The 19031-nt window shown below is 43.4% G+C and overlaps 1 protein-coding gene across 1 annotated transcript in view; it reads left to right on the top strand.

Annotated features, from left to right (window-relative positions):
- The window catches only part of SCN8A (sodium voltage-gated channel alpha subunit 8), a 132338-nt gene that overhangs the window by 59863 nt on the left and 53444 nt on the right, over window positions 1–19031 (top strand). Inside the window, exons 6-11 of the mRNA XM_089774586.1 lie at window positions 731–822; window positions 13011–13232; window positions 14661–14724; window positions 16126–16267; window positions 17038–17244; window positions 17919–18206. Coding sequence (XP_089630712.1) covers window positions 731–822; window positions 13011–13232; window positions 14661–14724; window positions 16126–16267; window positions 17038–17244; window positions 17919–18206 — 1015 coding nt within the window. The remainder of the gene's footprint in view (window positions 1–730; window positions 823–13010; window positions 13233–14660; window positions 14725–16125; window positions 16268–17037; window positions 17245–17918; window positions 18207–19031) is intronic.

Genomic DNA, 19031 nt, shown 5'->3' on the forward strand with positions numbered 1-19031 from the left:
TCACTCATTTAACCTCTCTGTGCCCCAAGTCTGTAAAATGGGGATAATACTTATGTGTGCCTCAGAAGTGGCAAAGTTTCCTGAATTAACATCTGCGAGGCACTTATATGCTGTATAACTGCAAGGATTGGTGGCTGATGGTTTAAAACTGGGAGGAAAGTGAAGTAGCTGTGACAGACAACCTGACCCATTGAATTGAGCAAACAGTCTCTCCAAAATCACCTGTTCCTTTTCCAATGAAAGTGTCTTTAAATTGCTTTGCCTAAGTCCCTAGAGTATCCAAACATCAGACTCCAAATTGGGCAAAGCTCAAAGAATGAAACATGCAGCTGCGCTAGTTTGCCTATGTTCTTGAGACAATTTATACAGGTTGTGGCTTTGTGTCCCTCTGTGTCTCTCTCAGTGCCAGTTCTAAAGCATTTTAAATTAGTCTGTTCCTGCAAACAATTATATTAAAGGGAAGGTGACCCCAATGGTGCCATTAACTCTGGTTTAATTCTGCAGGTATATAACAGAGTTTGTAAACCTAGGCAATGTTTCAGCTCTGCGCACTTTCAGGGTTCTGAGAGCTTTGAAAACTATTTCTGTAATTCCAGGTAAGGCGGCCTCCGGTTGGTGTTAGCTGTTGGGTACAGGCCCCTGTGAGTGATGTATTGCTTTGTCTGTAGTTGTTGTTTTTTGGTGTGTGTTTTGTCACTGTGTTTTTTGTGTGTGACCTCCCTCATTACAGATATGTCACAGAGTTTGTGGACCTTGGGAATGTCTCAGCATTGAGAACTTTCAGAGTTCTCCGAGCTTTGAAAACTATCTCTGTTATTCCAGGTGAGAAATCTTTTAAGCATTAAGGCTGATCTTGTGTATGTCTCTCTCTTTCTCTTTTCTACCTCCTTCTCCCACCACTTACCTTTCAAAAATGGCCTATGGCCATTTTTGATGGGCTTTGCAGTCTGTATGAATTGACAGTGATTTTAAAAAATAATCTAAGACCTGTTGGATGAATTCTGATACTTTTACCATCCTGTTATGTCCGTGACTATTAATATCTATCTAGCCTCTCTAAGAAAAATCTGAAATATAATTCAAAACAACTAAAGGACCAGCTACTGCCACCCTTACACAGGCTGAGTAGTGTCTTGCTCCAGGAGTTATTCGGTTCACTTCAGGAACTGTCGGAGTTTAAGTAAGGGGGATATTTTTACTTAAAGAACTAGTCATTCTGGGAGGGTTATGAGCCCTGCTGTTTCAGGGCATACTATATTTTAGCCCTTATCCAAAAGGTCTGTTGGGCCACCCAACCCATTTACTACCCCCCGCAACCAATGAAGGACTTCCTTTGGCAATACTACGTCTAGTACTTTTGTCCAATCTGGTTTTTAAAGCAATAGAAACTCCCCTGCCCTCCTGAAATGGCGCCTTTGGGAACTTTCTTCACTGCGGCTGTCTGGCCTAGTGGACGAAGCATGTGATGAGGCAGTGGGAGCTCTTGGATTATGCTCACTTATTTGTGTGGCCTTTATTTTTGAATTTTGGACACCCAACTTTAGACACATGAATAAAGCCTGATTTTCAAGGGTGCGGAGCAACCACATCTTTCAGGGGCTTACTGTTAGAGGTTTGGGCACTCAGCACATCTGAAGTCGGGGACCCAAAATCAAAAGCCACTTTGGAGAGTTTTGGTTTTAACCTCTTTTGTTTTGTCTTCTGATCTGGAAAATCTGGAGATTTGCTCACTTGCCTTACAACTGTTAGGTTTAACGAGTTGATAGTCTTTTGGAGATGGGAAGTGCTGAGAGTTTTTATGGTGTTTTTGTGACAATGGCGTACTGAGGAAATATTTCTGAAGGCTTTCAGTGCACTGAAAATACAGATTGCCTTGGAGCATGAGTTGGTCTGTTCCAGAGTTCAGGGGAGAAGTGATGTGAAATTATGAAGTCCGATTGTGTGTTTTTAGTTGATGTCAAGTCCAGGGCTGCCTCTTTTTCCATGTTTCCATAACATAGCTCTGCTATGTAATGAGCAATAGCACCATCTTTACTAGTGAAGTAAATGGTGTTCAGCAATATCCTGCTATTTTCTCCATGTATATGTACGTTTACAAAAAAAACTTTTGTTCTAGGAGGCAGGTGTCCTTTTCCTCCCTCCAGACTGCCAAGCCTACCATATTTCTAAGCCCTACCTGCTGCATGATGCTCTTAAATACCACCTGCTTTTATTGCACTGAATGACAGAGAATTGCTCCTTAATTAGAATGAATACTCTTAGCCTTGTCGGATGGTTGGAAGCACGGCTACTTAAAACACACACCTAAGGATGAAGAGCTATTTGATTATCATTGATGATGCACTGCTTGGAGAGCAGTTGTGATACTGTGAATGCACTACTGTTCTTAAACTGCCTTGGTACAAGAAAGAGCATGTTGAAGTTGCTTTAGGATGTGCTTCACGATCATCAGTATAGGAGTGTGAAATTGACACATTACAGTGTAACCAACTGGCATGTTAGTGTGTTAGTGCCATTGACCCCAAGGAGGGTCCGAGTTCCATCCCACCTTGCCCCCGTTGTTAAATTCAGCATAACCGCAAAGTGATAGAGCTTGTGCATTGACTTCTAAGGCTAGAATTGGAAATGGGCAGAGCTTTGGTCACTGACTTAAACCTGGATCAGAATCTCCTCTAATTGTGCAATACTCAGGCCCTGTAAAGTCTTTGACAAACAAAACTCCTTCCTCCTAGTCCCATCCCTACCAATAATTGGGAATTTATGTAATTAACCTACTGGTCAGTAGTCATTAGGGTAAGTGCTAGTTGTGCGGCAGAGAGCTAGAGTATTACTTGATGGCTTACCATACACATAGGGTAGAAGCAGTGCTTTTTTTTTTCCTGGTATGCACCGGTACCTTTTTTTTGGCTGGCCCTGGGGGAGCACTCACAGGGTACGTCTACACTACATGCCTCTGTCGGCAGAGGCATGTAGATTTGTTTGTTCAGCAAAGGTAAATGAAGCCGCGATGTAAATGTGGCTGTGTCTAGACTACATGCCTCTGTCTGGCATGTAGATTAGACAGATCAGCAAAGGCAAATGAAGCCGCGATTTAAATGATCGCGGCTTCATTTACATTTACATGGCTGCCGCGCTGAGCCGACAAACAGCTGATCAGTAAACCTCATCCCACGAGGAATAATGGGGCTGCCGACAAAGGGCTTTGATGTCGACAGGGGGAACGTCCAGACTAGCGGCGAGCCGACAAACAGCTGATCAGCTGTTTGTCGGCTCAGCGCGGCAGCCATGTAAATGTAAATGAAGCCGCGATCATTTAAATCGCGGCTTCATTTGCCTTTGCTGATCTGTCTAATCTACATGCCAGACAGAGGCATGTAGTCTAGACACAGCCACATTGTGTCACTTTCCTCCTGCACAGTGCCCGATAGAGGCCTTTTTTTGCTTAACAAATTTCTCCCCATTGTTTTGGGGCTGTTTTTTTTTTTTGCTCATCAAACCGTAGTACCGGCACTTTCTTTTTCTTTTTCTTTTCTTTTTTTTTTTTTTTAAACAAAAAAAGCACTGGGTAGAAATATACTTTTCTCAAGGCCATATATGTGACTAGGTTAAAATCTAAATGTTTTCTCTTTATTTTTCAGTGCATGCATTGGGATGGGAATTCCAGTGTCACACTGACCTAAAGAAAGAACTATTTTATCATGATGACAGATGTTAAATAAACTTTTCGTAAATAATTAGAATTGGCCTCTTCACATGAACAGTGGGGGTTTAGATCAGAGATAACTGAAAAGTGTGCAGGACTGGAGCCATGCTGGTGGATAAAATTCCATGAAGGGTGGAGACACTGCATGGCTTCGTGACTCAGTAACAGGGTATACAGGCAGTCCCCGGGTTACATGGATCCGACTTACATCGGATCCCTACTTACAAACGGGGTGAGGCAACCCTGCACTAGCTGCTTCCCCCCAGCAGACCAGGGAGACGCGAAGCTAGCGCCCCCCTCAGCAGACCAGGGAGACGCGGAGTGGCTTTTCTCAGCAGACACCGCAGCTTGAGAATAAAGGACTGAGGGAAGTGAGGTGTGGGAGAATAAAACTGAGCTCTGGAGAAATGTTTGACTAGAGTTTCCCCTACAATATGTACCAGTTCCGACTTACATACAAATTCAACTTAAGAACAAACCTACAGTCCCTATCTTGTACGTAACCCGGGGACTGCCTGTATAGACATTCCTCTCTTCTTCCCCAGCTCAGTTCTAGTCTATGCATGGAATTTGCTCTGCGCTCTGTTGTGTAGAGCAAGAGTCACATTATTTGACCTGACAAATTATGTGAAAAGCAGGTTCTCTCTGTTGCTAAATGAAAGCTAAGCCTGAATTGTCTTGAAATCATAGTTTCTGAGATGATTGCAACCCACTGGCAGCTGAACAGCGTCATTCCTTTTCATTCTGAATTGGTATAGCAAAGTTACAGTGAGGAATCAGAGGATATGTCTACACTGCAGTTTTTTCCGGAAAAACGATTGTTTTTCTGGAAAAACTACACTTACGTCCACACTGCTATTGCATTCTTTTGACAGAAAGTTGAAAGAATGGAATGATTTTTCTGACAGCAGTAAACCTCTTTTTCTGCGAGGAAGAAGCCTTTTTCTGAAAAAGCTTTTTCTGAAAAAGGCGTGTGTGGATGCGGAAAAGAGTGTTTTTTTCGAAAGAAGAGGCCTCCAGGAAAAAGCACAAGTGCCCTGGTGGCCACTCCGTCCACAGTAATCACAACTGAAATGCAAGATAGCATCCAATCAATGTGGACGCTCTCTTTTGAAAATGCACATCGCTTTTTCGTTGTGCTTTTGCAGTGTGGACACTCTTTCGAAAAAAGTTTTTCTGGAAGATCTCTTCTGGAAAAGCTTCTTCCGAAAGAAGCTTGCAGCCTAGACATACCCAGAATGATATTCCATGTCCACAAGTGGCCAAATCTTTCAGTGATACAATTATTAATGTTTTTAAGAGCCCAGTTCTCTGTGGCACCTCATGCAGTTTTTTACACCAGGGCACAGAGTGGGACCCTAGATGCTCTCAATATCAGCAAGCAACAACTTAGAGGGCAGAAAGGAACAGAATGTAAACATTTCCAGTTTTGTCGGGAGAAATGAGCAGGAATAAAGCTACCTGGAAACTGACAAGAATTTAGGCATTGATTTAAAGCTCAGGATTTTTTTAAAAAACTATTCCTACGTGGAACTTCCCTTTTTTGTTTTATTTTACAGTTTCATTTGCCTGCTATACTAAAGGTCACTTTACATCAGCCTGGCAATGTAGAGGGTTCTTAGAGTGGGTAAGATGCTTTTATACTGATACAGTGATATAAGGAGGCCTTAGAATAAATGAGAATCAGGCTCAGGTTTGCTAAAGATGACTTCACTCTCTTGCATTTTTGGTCTGATTATTTATATTCAAGCCTAGATTTTTGTTTAGTTACTCATAGTGCTTAAGTCAAAGGGATAAGTGGCATGTTCTAAATAACCCGGCCTTTGCTAATGAAATGCCTTCAATTTAGCATTTCCGTACAGATGAATTACCACTGGGTCAGACTGTTCTTTAGTTGCAGAGTCCATTCAAAATTTAAGGCACGGCATGAATTGTGACAAAGTGCAAAGTAGAGCTAAACTTTTTACAATGTGTCTTATAATTGCAAGAATAAATCTGAGAAGCCTTCTTGAATGTCACAAAGCTTGAAAATCAGAAAGTAAATCTGGTCTTCTAAGCTTTGCAGTTCTATTGCATGATGTAATATCCCAGCCTGAGCTTGGGTCCTGCTTATGTAATTCAACTTGCGTCACATTGTTTGATGTGTGATAAATTATGGATGGCTCAAATGTGTTTTGGTCAATGTTTTTACCATTTGCTTTCCTTTGTGAATTCAGCTTTCAGAAAGACACCAACAGAATGAGCTTTGCAAACATGGATAAGGCTCCATCCTGGCACTTACATAACTGAAATAGTCAAAAGGCTTTGAGAGGATGTTAGGTGTCAATGGAGCTGATAGTTCGTGAAAATGCATGAGTTACATGACTTTCTCTTGTAAACTTGTTTGCTTGTTTTTAATTCCAAGACAGAGAAGGGTTCGGAAATCGATCCTGCGCTCAGAAACCAACAGAAATTCAAGTTCATTTCTGTCTCAAGATAAAATCATCCTAGTACAAAACTTCCAAGTTTTTAGCCAGTGCAAGTAGTTGGGAAAATGGTTTTGGGTTTGAGGGGTTTTTTTTTGGGTCCCTGCAAAGAAAAATTAATCAAACTTTTTTTGGAGGGCATTGCAGAAAAACCCTCAAAGCTTTTCCAGTTTTTGGCCAACAGATTTTTATATCCAAAAAAACTCAAAACTCTGTTGGTTTTGATGAAAGATCAAAAATGTTTTTTAACAAAGGGATATGAAAGGGTGTGGTTAGAGTTCCCCCTTCAGTCTGCTTTAATTTTGGATTCTCATCATTTTTTTCTGCAATATTAACAGAATGCCATAAACTTGTGGGGGTAACCAGGTTAGCTGGTCTGGCTCCTAACACTATGTACTACTGATGCTGTTTCCCCTACTGAAACACTAAGGCTGCGTCTATATGCAAGCCTCTTCCACAAGGAGGAAATGCAAATAGAGCACTCATTTGCATAGGTCGGGCTCTCATTTGCATTTCCTCCTTGTGGAAGAGGCTTGCAGTATAGACACAGCCTAAGGGATAACTGCCCAGATTTTCCTGCCTTGCTGTGACATGTACCATGATGACAGCAGGTGGCATGAATGGTGAAGATAGATGCACAAACTGGAGGAAAGGGCTGCTGTGTGGACAAAGCTCAGCCTGTTTGTGGTGTCTGAGTCAAATGAGTGTCATGAAGTGGTAAAATAAACATAGTTGCATGCAGTGTAGAACCAAGTGCAGCTGTAGGGTACAGATGTGTGCTGGATGGTGCCGAGAGCTCACGCTCATTCCAGCCAGTTGATCAGGAAGGCTAAGCTTGCAGTTGCAGCACTTGGCTGCGATTCAGAAAATCTGCATTCAGTTCTCCACTCTGCCACAGACTCCTTGTGTAGCCCTAGGCAAGTTGCTTAATCTCCTTGTGCCTCATTTCCCAGCTGTTAGTTGAACATATCCGTCTTCAGTTGTCTTGTCCACTTAGACTGTAAACTCTCCAGGGTAGGGGAGTAGACACAGCTCCTACCGCATTGGGGCGCCACTCTCACCTGGGCCAATAGGCTGGACTTGATGACCTTCTGAAGTCTCTTCCAGCTCTATCGTTCTATGATTCTAAGATTCTATAGATGCCACTTCTAGTGACACACACAATAACTGATCCATAACTCTGAGATACAGTAAACTACAGTGCCCTAGGGTCTGGGCACTCAGCAGATGGTCCTGACAACACATCCAAAAGAAAGACAATTGGAAAACAAATAAATGCCAAAGAAGTACTTTTGTCACTGGACAATTTTCTCTCTAGAGTATTTTCTGCCCTGGAATGTACCATGCACAGAAGTGACTGCATCTTGCTTTCCCTGAATGTGGACACAAATGTACCTGGCTTCATAAATCTTTCAGCCTTGTTGCATTATTTAATGCTTAGATCTGCAGAAGGGCCCTCTACATTTTTGTGGTCTAAAAAAGTCCTGGAAGAAGGAGACAATTCCATGACTCAGCTCTGGCCCCCTTGGCATTTAATGGTCTGAGACCATTTGAGGCAAGTTGATCTGGAGCTGAGATGGAAACATCCTTGTTGTTTAGAGGGATAAGGACCTTAGAGGAGTAAGCTGCCGTTTGTGAGGCTGTTCCCTGCTAGAGGCAATAAACAATCATTTTTGGACTAAGAGGAATTACAGCTTAAATTTTTCATGTGACTTTCCAGCTGGGGTCTGGAACAAGTTAGTTCTGGTAACTGAAGCACTGGGACCATAGAACAGGAGCAGCATGGTCTGTGCTAGTTTTCTCATAAGTTTTTGGACCAGTGTGCATAATCTCTGTACTGGAGAGCCAGTTCTTTACAACGCATTGAGTCTTTAGTCTCCCTGCTGTGGCATCTAGGAAGGATACCAATTCTGATGCTCACCAGTGAAACTCACCAATCCTATTCCACAGAAGAGGGTTGTCAAATTGCCATTGAATGATAAAAATGCCACGTGATCTATAGCAACCGAAAGTGGTGGGAGGCCTTGGTTTTACATGGTATCCAAAAGGCTACATCAACCCCAGGCATCAGTTATGTAAAGATGCAGATGGCAAGAACTCCCTTAGCAATCTGATTTTTCTGTAGAGGTCTCCTGTCCAATTACTGACCTAGTGTGAGTCTCTGAGATCCAATGAGGTTGCCGTGTAATTTGGCTTCACTTTGCCCAGAAATTTAAAAATAAAAATCTGCACATCTAATCTTGCTTCACAGGTTTTGCTGATTGCTGCTTTTCGGGGCAGGTGCAGAAGACTAAATGTTATTGTTTTGAAAATCAGTGCCATTTACTTAGATGTTAAGGCCATGAAGGGAGCATTATGATAAGCTGGTCTGACTTCATGCATAATACAGGCCATAGAATTTCACCCAGTAAAGCAGTCATAACACCAGGGCTATGTCTATACTACAAAGTTTTTCTCGGATACCGATTTTTTTGGGGAGAGCGGACACTTTTTTGGCATCCCTGTAAACCTCATTTTATAGGAAGAAGGGATGTTCTGAAAAAGGGTTTTTTTTCTGACGTTTGGCCCAGTGTAGACAGGTAAAATGTCGGAAAAGCCTCTTCCGAAAAAAGAATCATAGAATCATAGGGCTGGAAGAGACCTCAGGAGGTCATTGAGTCCAGCCCCCTGCCCAAAGCAGGACCAACCCCAACTAAATCAACCCAGACAGGGCTTTGTCAAGCCGAGACTTAAAAACCTCTAGGGATGGAGATTCCACCACCTCCCTAAGTAACCGATTCCAGTGCTTCACCGCTCTCCTAGTGAAATAGTTGTTCCTAATATCCAACCTAGACCTCCCCCACTGTAACTTGAGACCATTGCTCTTTGTTCTGCCATCTGTCACTACTGAGAACAGCCTCTCTCCATCCTCTTTGGAACCTCCCTTCAGGAAGTTTCAGGCTGCTATCAAATCCCTCCTCACTCTTCTCTTCTGCAGACTAAACAAGCCCCAATCCCTCAGCCTCTCCTCATAGGTCATGTGCTCCAGCCCCCTAATCATTTTGATAATGTGGTACCAAAGAAGTGGAAAAGAAGTGGAAAAAGTGGAGAAGAAGTGGAAAAAGATATTTAAATTGCTTAGAACAGTGTAGTGTAAACATAGCATAGGAGTGATAGAAATGTAGCCGTGTTAGTCTGGTGTAGCTGAAACAAAATACAGGACTATGTAGCACTTTAAAGACTAACAAGATGGTTTATTAGATGATGAGCTTTCGTGGGCTGAGGAAGTGGGTCTGGCCCACGAAAGCTCATCATCTAATAAACCATCTTGTTAGTCTTTAAAGTGCTACATAGTCCTGTATAGCATAGGAGTGGGATTTAAAACAGAGACTTCATTTAACAGAGACTGCAACAACTTTACCCCTGTGCTTGGCCACACCTGTCATTTACAGTGTTGACCACTTGGTTGAAGATGTGGATGAACTTCAGTTCCTTTTGACCTCACTGTGGGAATGAATCACTCCAGACTTACAATGTGGTCTCAAGAACCATCACACCAAAGACCAATTTAACCATGTACTTTAGGTGTCAGCATCTGGCAACACACAGATCATACAATAAGATGTATTGAAATAAAGAAGGCATGGAAATAAAGAAATGCTTGTCATCTCAAGGCAGAGAACAGTTCCAATATCGGCCAAGATGCACAGTTCATTAGAATCAGTGGGAGTCTTTTAATTGACTTCTATGGGCTTTGGATAAAGCCGCTGGTAACCTAGGCGAGTTTGACAGCTGACTGCAGAAGGCTGGTGTGGTGATTTGAGCCAGAGCTCTGGGTTTAATCCAATCCTAGCTGAAATATCTACCACTGGGACTATAGCACACAGTCTCCTCTTCAGAACTGCAGCCAATAAACAATCATAGGAGAACCTGCTTGCCCAAGAGGTTGTCACAGAGGCTGGTGGTGGTCTGAGGTAGCATCTCAAGCCTTGGATGAGTGCTTGGGTTTTACCAGGCTAACATTTTTGGAGTTTTTAGAGTGAAGCCCTTTGGGGAGGTAGCTAAAGCAGTGACGAAAGGGAAGTTGAGATCCGTTAAAATCACACAGATGCACTGATGGATGTGGTGAGGTTTGTGAGGCAAGAGATGGAACTCCATGCTTGGCCTGGGAATAATAGTCTCTCAGAAGTACTCGCAGCTAGCAGAAGCTTAAGGGAGTAAGAGATTCATAAAGCACAACATTTAATGATGAATTAAATGCCTCTTTTTTGAATATGAATTAAAAGGGTAAATTATTGTTGTGGCTGATGGAAAAAGCACTTTATTAAATATGTTAAAAGGAAGGATGCCAGTCTTACTCTGTCTTACCAGATCTCTAAAAGGTTAGGTAGGGATTTCTTTTCAGAAGCTGCATACAATCCATTTCTCTGGGCAGAGTGTGAACTACATTTTTGAGATGGAAAAATATTTTGGAGGATGAAATTAGGAGATTATTCAGGAGTGACCAACAGCACTAGGAGCCTAGATAACTTTCCTATGGAATACCGTGGCATCAAGGCCGCGGCTAGTGGTGGGACACTAGACTCAATCCACCTGGTATGGCAAATATTTTGTGACACATCTCATTGCTTGCTCTGGAAAGGGTATTGGGACATCCTTGCTGAATTCTTATGGGAAAGCTCACCAGCCTGGACACACAACCTACTTGCCCAATGCTTTTTTGGTCTTTTGCTTGTCAAAGACCAAAAAATTAGTTGCTAGAATTTCACAAGGCCTGAAAAGGTCGGATTTGCCTGTGTCAAAGAAGTGAGACAGAAGAGACAAGGGGAGTAACTTAACTTTGAACAGCATCTGTGAATACTACCAGTACTGCTCATAGTGTGAAAAAGGGAGCGGAGGGCCAAGCAAGAATTTCTAGCTGAAACTGAGGGTATGTCTACACTAGCCCCCTAGTTCGAACTAGGGAGGCTAATGTAGGCATTCGAAGTTGCAAATGAAGCCCGGGATTTAAATATCCCGGGCTTTATTTGTATCTTCCCGTCCGGGCGCCATTTCAAAATCCCCTTAGTCCGAACTAACTGCCCGGGGCTACACGCGACAGTTAAGGTTTTGTCATAATGAAAATATTGCTTCTCTTTCAGTAAGGGTACATCTACACTGCACGCCTATTTCAAAATAAACTATTCCAGAATAGTTATTCCGAAATAGCTTATTTTGAAATAGCACGTCTACACTGCAGGGAAGCCTCTAAATTAATCTGAGGCAGGCTCCCCTAATGTAGAAGTGCTATCTCGGTTTAGAGCCCCAGGAGGCACTGGGAAGGAGTAACTTAGCATGGCCCTAACGAGGGGCTATTTCGAAATAGCAGCAAGGGAGCGTCTTCACACACCTTATTTCGAAATAGCTATTTTAGAATAGTTGTTGTTCCTCATGGAATGAGGTTTAAAGGGATCGGAATAAACCGTGTGTTATTTCGAAATGTTTTCGAAATAACGGAATGGCTGTGTAGACACTTACATTATTATTTCGAAATAACGCTAGTTATCTTGAAATAAGAGTGCAGTGTAAAAGTACCCCTAGTCAGCAGGATGAGGTTGGCTTGAGTTTGTGAGGCCTGGCAATTGTTTTTTGGGGGGGGGGGTGGGGAGTGATACCCCTTTGGCCTGTGTAACTGGAACAAGATTGAGTTGGGAGCTGCGAAGGAAAGGCGCTTCCTAAGATTATTTTTAGACTCAGTTCTGATCACCCTTAAGAATTGTCTGAAGCCCATGTGTAGCAAAGCTCTTGACAGTCATTTACTTTGTTCATGCTGTAAATGCAGGGCAATCCTGCTGGATGTTGGAGATGTTTGTTGTAGGATGTTTACCCCTGTTTTTCTTCTGCACTCCAAATTCCTGTTGAGTTCTATGTTCCGCACACGTTTCATCTAGGTCAGATTTGAAGGTGTTATCCTGCCTTTCTTGCACATGCATATTGTCCATTGAGTTGAAGGATGGTACCTGTGCAGATCAGGCTGAGCTTGGAGGTTCCCTTCTTAGAATGTTTATTTCTTGCCTAAGACGTGTACTGTCGTTAGTGTTAAACCATATACATCAACTGTCTGTGCAGCTTTGAGTCTGAGTTTATAGAGTCCCAAAGAGGCAGTTTAAACTGGAGAAAATTGTAACACTTTTCAGTGGAATTTTCTTATGCCATATAGAAAAAGGCCAGTCCAAAATGGAAAGTTGCACAGGTTTATCTAAAGAGGGGTGTGTGTGTGTGTGTGTGTGTGTGTGTGTGTGTGTGTGTGTGTGTGTGTGTGTGTGTAAACTAATTTAAACAATTGCAGTTGTGCGCATGGACAGTCTGATACCTTTTAAACCTGGCTTATCTCTGTGTAGCTTTCACCATTTGAGCCTGGGTTAAACGCAGGTAAGACTGTCTACATAGGGGTTTGCATCAGTTTAACCAAATTAGGTTTCACACCGATTTAATGTCTGTGTGCAGACAGTCCCTAACATTCATCCCAGAGGCTCCTCAATATGTTCTTTCACTAGAAAACAGAGATTTTGAATGGGGACCTTTTAATATTTTAATTTGCCTTATGACCCTGAGTCAGATTTATTCCTGTTTTTTCACTGAAGTCAGTGAAGTTACATCATTACACCAGGGATTCGTCTCAGCTCTGCCAGCCACCCTCCCCCTCCTTGCTGTAATTAACAAAATCTGAATAGATCCATTGCTCCAGCACAGCTTCAGTTTCATATGGACCTGGCTGCCCTTAAGCAGTGACCTTTAGCCGCTGTGTTACAGATGTAATGTGCAATGCATTGTCTGCATGATAATTATATGGACATGATTGTAGTCCTGTTTTCTCTCTGCAGGCTTGAAGACCATTGTGGGTGCCCTGATTCAGTCTGTGAAGAAACTGTCAGATGTAATGATTTTGACAGTGTTTTGCCTCAGTGTCTTTGCTTTAATCGGCCTGCAGCTGTTTATGGGCAATTTGAGAAACAAGTGTGTAATATGGCCAATTAACCTCAATGAGAGCTTCCTCGAGAATGGCACCAGGGGGTTTGACTGGGGAGAATACATCAACAATATCTGTAGGTATTTTTATAGCAATGCTCCCTAAAGTCTGTTTCCTTTTTGCATGACTAAATGTTATCTGCAAGGTTTTCAAACTGACTCTAGATTTTGGGTGCCCAGCTTCAGGCACCGTAAAGGCCCTGGTTTCTCAGCACTTGCTAGAAATTGGGTCTCTTTAAGGAGTCGTGAGTTGGGCATCTAAATTCACTCTGGAAAATCTTAGTTTTGTCCACTTCCCTGACCAGTACAAACCTGTCCTTGTCACGCTCACTGATGGCAATTCCAGGCAGCACAGTCGGTGGGCCCCAACACACACACAACTGTGCTCACAATATGCCTGACATATGAACGGTGCTGCGCCTGTATTGGCTGGGCGCCATGTTCCAGCTGAGGCAGGGTTTCTATGTGCCTGCCCTGTAGGGTTGCCAACTGTCTTAATTATGCAAATCCAAACCTTTCCCCTCCCCCTTCCCTGTGGCCCCACCCATGTCCCGCCTTTGCTCTAAGACCCTGCCCCTAGCCCCCCTCCTCCGCTCAGTCCATCTCCGCTCTCTCTGTTGCTTGCTCTCCCACATCCTCAATCACTTCTATCATGCTGGGCAAGGGGTTGGAGTGCTGGAGGGGATATGCAAAGAGACCTTATAGATGGAGCATGTTGAACAAATAGATTAGTCGGAGAATGAGGCTTGTTTTCCTTTCCTCCTTATTTGTTATTTGCAGTTGTTCTAACAGTTCATGCAAATTAATTTCAACCTTTGGGGTATTTGATTATTCTCTATTTATGGTGTATAACTGGCTACCTGTATTACCTGGTATAAATTCTTCATCCAGATGGCTCAGCTTTTATAAAAATGAGGTCAATGAATCCTAAATGCTTGTGTTTGTGCCCAAATGCCAAGTCGAGACTGGAACTGGTGCAAAGAACAGCCTACTCCCCAAACATTAAGAAGAGCAAAAATTTGTGCCGGAATAAAAAGAAGGTAGAAACATAGTGAAAGGAAACAACAGCTAGGAAGTACCTGAGGATACTGTAAGCTCTGCAGATGAAAGCATTGAGCTAATTCCTAAGACCCTTTATTTGGTTTTCACTTGGTTCCTACTCAGCCACTTAAGTCAGTAGGGGCCTGGTTTTTTTGCTGCCTTGTCTCAACTTTTGTACTTGTGTGAAACAGGCGAGCATGCTACCATGTGTGTTGGGTTTACAAAAGTGTACGTGACCGCCCAACGTGCATGGTAGAGAGGATCAGGATCCAGCAGCTTCTCTTGCCACCCCACTTTTGAATTAACTTGCTCCCGCGTGTTAGCGATTCATTTGTATTTGAGCTCAATCATCTGTATTAAGTTTCAGGAAGAACCTGGATGACTGCATTGTTATGTCTTCTGTAGTGGTGGAGTCTGTTAAGTATGTTGTAGTGCATACATATTTTTTTCAATTTTTTTTCCAGCAAACTTTTACACAATCCCTGGGGCCCTTGATCCTTTGCTCTGTGGTAACAGCTCAGATGCAGGGTGAGTGTTGGATTTTATTAAAGTAAAAAGTATCTGTCATCTTCAAGGGCTTTCATAGAACTTTAGTGGTGGTTCCATGGAAGCTTAGAGATGGTTCCATGGAACCTGATCCCCTGTCTTTCATTGAATGCTCCCCATTGATCACTGACTTTCTGCTCTGCCTGACACTGGGTGTTCATGCTGACTTGCTGGTCTGCAGTGCCATACGTAAACAAAAATATAATCGATGCTTTACAAAGACAGATTCATTATTTGGGGTTTGTTTTGCACCCCTTAACACTAAGCAATTGGTGCGTATGGAACATGTCAGGCTACCGTCTCCAGTAGCAAATGGATCTTAGCCGTACTACAATGAGATTTTCAAAAGAGATTTGGGAAATTAAAAGCACTGTTCTCATTGCCTTTCCATGAGATTTGTTCTCCAATATAATTTAGGGCTTTGGGTGCTGAACGACTTCTAATGATATGGCCTTGGACACTTGAAATCCGGTCCCGGGTGCCACGCTGCCCATAGCTCTTTGAAAACTCTGTCCCTTATCGTTAGTGTTCCCATTTAATTAGCTGAAGCATAACCGATTTAAAATCTATGTAATGCATGCTGTAAATACAGATCATGTTATTTCCAATGGCATTTGTAAGTGAAATCTGTGTAGTCGAAAACTCATGGTTGCTGATTAATTTCGATCACAATAGAAAACTTGTTTGGTACAAAGCAATAGAACAAGAAAATGAATTTATGGGCTCTTTGAATGTTAATGTCAGGTCTGTTTAATTAGTTTGATAAATCAGGATCCCTGAAAGGCTTGGATTGGCTAGGAGTGAGATCTAGAACTTTCTGGTTCCAATTCAGGCTTGGTCAGTAGTAAATGTTCTTACCTTCTCTTTGTGGGTCAAAATGAAATTAGTGGGTGGGTCTTAGTCCAGATCCCAATGGTGGGACCATGCTGCATCACCTACCATCACCACAGTTGGAACTGGCTGGCCTGCAGCAATGCCAAGGATTGAGAGCTGATCCAAAGCCCCTTGAAGAACAGAGGAAAAACTCCCATTGGCTCAAGGGGACTTTTGTTCAGCTTACCAGTGGATATGAAGCTTGTGGTAGGCTCTTGCCCCAGAATCTAGTCCCTCTAGCTCAGGTTTGGTCAGGCAGTATGAATAACTTTGTACTGCCGCATGCTATGCCATCCTTGTTCTGTGGACAAGGCCTTCTGTCTCCAAGGTTGTCAGCTGCCCTGGTTTTTGCCCGACCATTTTGTCCACATGAAAATAAAACATACACAAAAATGTCGCACCTTGCAACTGTGAAACTCATCATAGCCTTTGGCAACAGACCTCCCGTTAATCTGTCCTTATGGCTGTTACAGTATGGATACCCTGAAACTGCTTTCATCTCTTCCGCAGCCAATGTCCAGAGGGTTACACATGCATGAAAGCAGGAAGGAATCCGAACTATGGCTACACAAGCTTTGACACTTTCAGCTGGGCTTTCCTAGCCTTATTTCGCCTTATGACTCAGGATTTTTGGGAAAACTTGTATCAGTTAGTAAGTAAATCCATTGCTTCTCTTTTGCTTCCTCAGTTTTGGTGCCTGTAATTTCATACAGATTTGGGGGAGGATGTGGAATTTTGAAGGGTCTGAGGGAGCACCTACAAGTGTATGCCTGTGTGACCTGGGAGGAGTTGTTTTAAAGGAGGGGAGGGGGGGAATGGCTCTTGCATTCTTGACTCTTTTCAGTTTTGCTTTGCTAAATCTTGTAACTACGATTCAGCCGTGAATGCTGCAAAACGGTCACACTGTATGTTGCGCATATGCTGCGCACCTCGGCTTTGCTGACACACTCTTGTAGCATAATGCAGGGCATGCAGGTGCTTTGAAGGGCAAAGTGTATCCGTGTTGTCTAAGAACAATTCAGACTTCTGTAGCAGGTTGGCATCATGCTGAGCCAGCATTATTTTGAAAGAATCTCTGTACTCAGCATAGAGTTTCATACTGTATTTCGGAATCCTTTAAAACTTCCATCCTTCGGTTAGATTTCCAACCTTGATTCCTGCCTGACATAGCATCAGGCTTGTTCTTAAAGGAAGGAGAAGAGTCATTTCACTACTTAGGCCAAAGGTTGTTGGGTGTGCTGTGTGTCCTAATGATTTGCAATGGATCCTGCTAAGAAATTAGGTAACACTTTGTATGTATGGCACCAATGTATTTTTCTTTAGAACTATCCACTTCAAGAGAAATGTCATTGTCTACCGTACGGACCTGAACAGCCACTCTCCTTTGTATCAAAGTGATATAGAAATCGCTCTGTTTTTCAGACATTGCGAGCAGCAGGGAAAACGTACATGATATTCTTTGTCCTGGTTATCTTTGTGGGGTCATTCTATCTCGTCAATCTGATCTTGGCTGTGGTAGCCATGGCTTATGAAGAACAGAACCAGGCCACACTGGAGGAAGCAGAGCAAAAGGAAGCAGAATTCAAGGCCATGTTGGAACAACTGAAAAGGCAGCAGGAAGAAGCACAGGTTAGTTACTGGTTTGATGAATACTTTTTTGGTGGTTACTAAAAAAATTTTTTCTGGACCATTCATGGCAGAACAAAGTTATAATTATAAAAATACAGCAATGATCTGGGGGGTATGTCATTGCTCCTTTAGCTAACATGGCAGGGGCCTGCATTTTTATAGCAAGAAGACCTGGTTTCTACTGCTGCTGTCTCTGTGACAGTTCTGATGTGTAGCACAGTGGTAACCATGACGTTCTTAGAAAGCCACAGATTCATCCTGTTATTTTCATTGTACTGGTAAAGCATCCTTCACCAGAGTAGTTCTCAGTTCTAGCTAAATTGTGCAACACCCATGCAAGGCAAATAAGTATTTCTCCCCCTTCGAGAGAGGACTAAATGGAGGGACAAAGAGGTGAAGTTACTTGAGCCCTGGGGGGTGTGCAGCAGAATGCACAAGTCCCAGATCCCAGTCCTGTGTTCTAACCGCTTGCACAAAATCTCCATTTTTAAGGAGCAATCAGAATTTAGGAATCTGATCTCCTGAGCCTCTGCACTAAGCATTAGACAACACCACCTCCCAGAGCAGGAAAGAGAGAGGAGGATTCCTGGCTCAGGTCCCGTGCTATAACCATTCCACTCCACTGCTTCTGCCTGTGAGAGATGTCTGTCATTTTCCCTTCCCTTTCCCCTCAGGCTGCTGCCATGGTCACTTCGGCAGGGACGGTCTCAGAAGATGCTGTGGAGGAGGATGGCAGGGGGAGGGTGTCTCAGAGTTCTTCAGAGATTTCCAAACTCAGTTCCAAGAGCGACAAAGAGCGCCGGAACAGGAGGAAGAAACGGAAGCAGAAGGAGCTGTTGGAAGGAGAGGAGAAGGGTGACAATGAGAAGGTGTTCAAGTCTGAATCAGAGGATGGCATGAGGAGAAAGGCTTTCAGGCTGCCAGACAACAGGCTGGGAAGGAAATTTTCCATCATGAACCAGGTAATGTTCCTTTTCGTTATTAAGTCACATTTCCTGTCATAATTTGCTGTCTTGGGGCCTCCTCCGGCGCCGCTGGCAATCCAAGCGACTCTTTTCCATTCCTTTCCGTTGATACTGGGTCAGGAGGAAACTTAGGGCCCAACCCTGCTGTGCATGCTTCCCAGCAAGTCCAAAGGGCACCAGTGTCCCTGTGAGCCTAGTGGAAATCAGGAGTAACTCTGACGTCAGGGCAGTTCCATAGGTGATTTTGAATAAGGTTCCTGGGCACAAGTGCCAGGTCTCATTTAAAAATGAAACTCAGGGTCCCAGGTCACTTAGGTGCCTTTGAAACATGTACCCACCATGCTTGAGTTCTGTCACTTTTCCTAAAACGTTCTTTGGATAGTGCCTAGCACAAAGGCATTGGCTGGGGATGTCTGCTAGCCATGAATGTGGCTCTGCCGTGGTTTCAGCAGCCCCCTTCAGAGGGGTGCAGTCTGCGTGGCCTGTTTATTCTTTGGCCTCTCTGCTGAGCTGGCTCCCAAGGATCTGACTGCCATTGTTACTGGCATTTGTATTGCACCAGCACCTATCGGCCTGGATCAGGGTCAAGGTCCCCTCATGCTGACCACTGTTCAGACTAGAGCCGGGGTCGGCAATCTTTTCAAACCACAGAGCCAAACGACATCAACATTCAGAACAAGCGGTCAACCGCTTGTTGGGATTAATTGGGATTGGTCCTGCCTTGGGCAGGGGGCTGGACTTGACCTCCTGAGGTCTCTTCCAGCTCTATGATTCTATGATTCTATAACCGAGAGTCATATAATAAAGGCCCGAAAATGTACA

This window comes from Pelodiscus sinensis, chromosome 31 (genome assembly GCF_052426305.1).
Source record: "Pelodiscus sinensis isolate ZL-2025 chromosome 31, ASM5242630v1, whole genome shotgun sequence".
Lineage (NCBI taxonomy): Eukaryota > Metazoa > Chordata > Testudines > Trionychidae > Pelodiscus > Pelodiscus sinensis.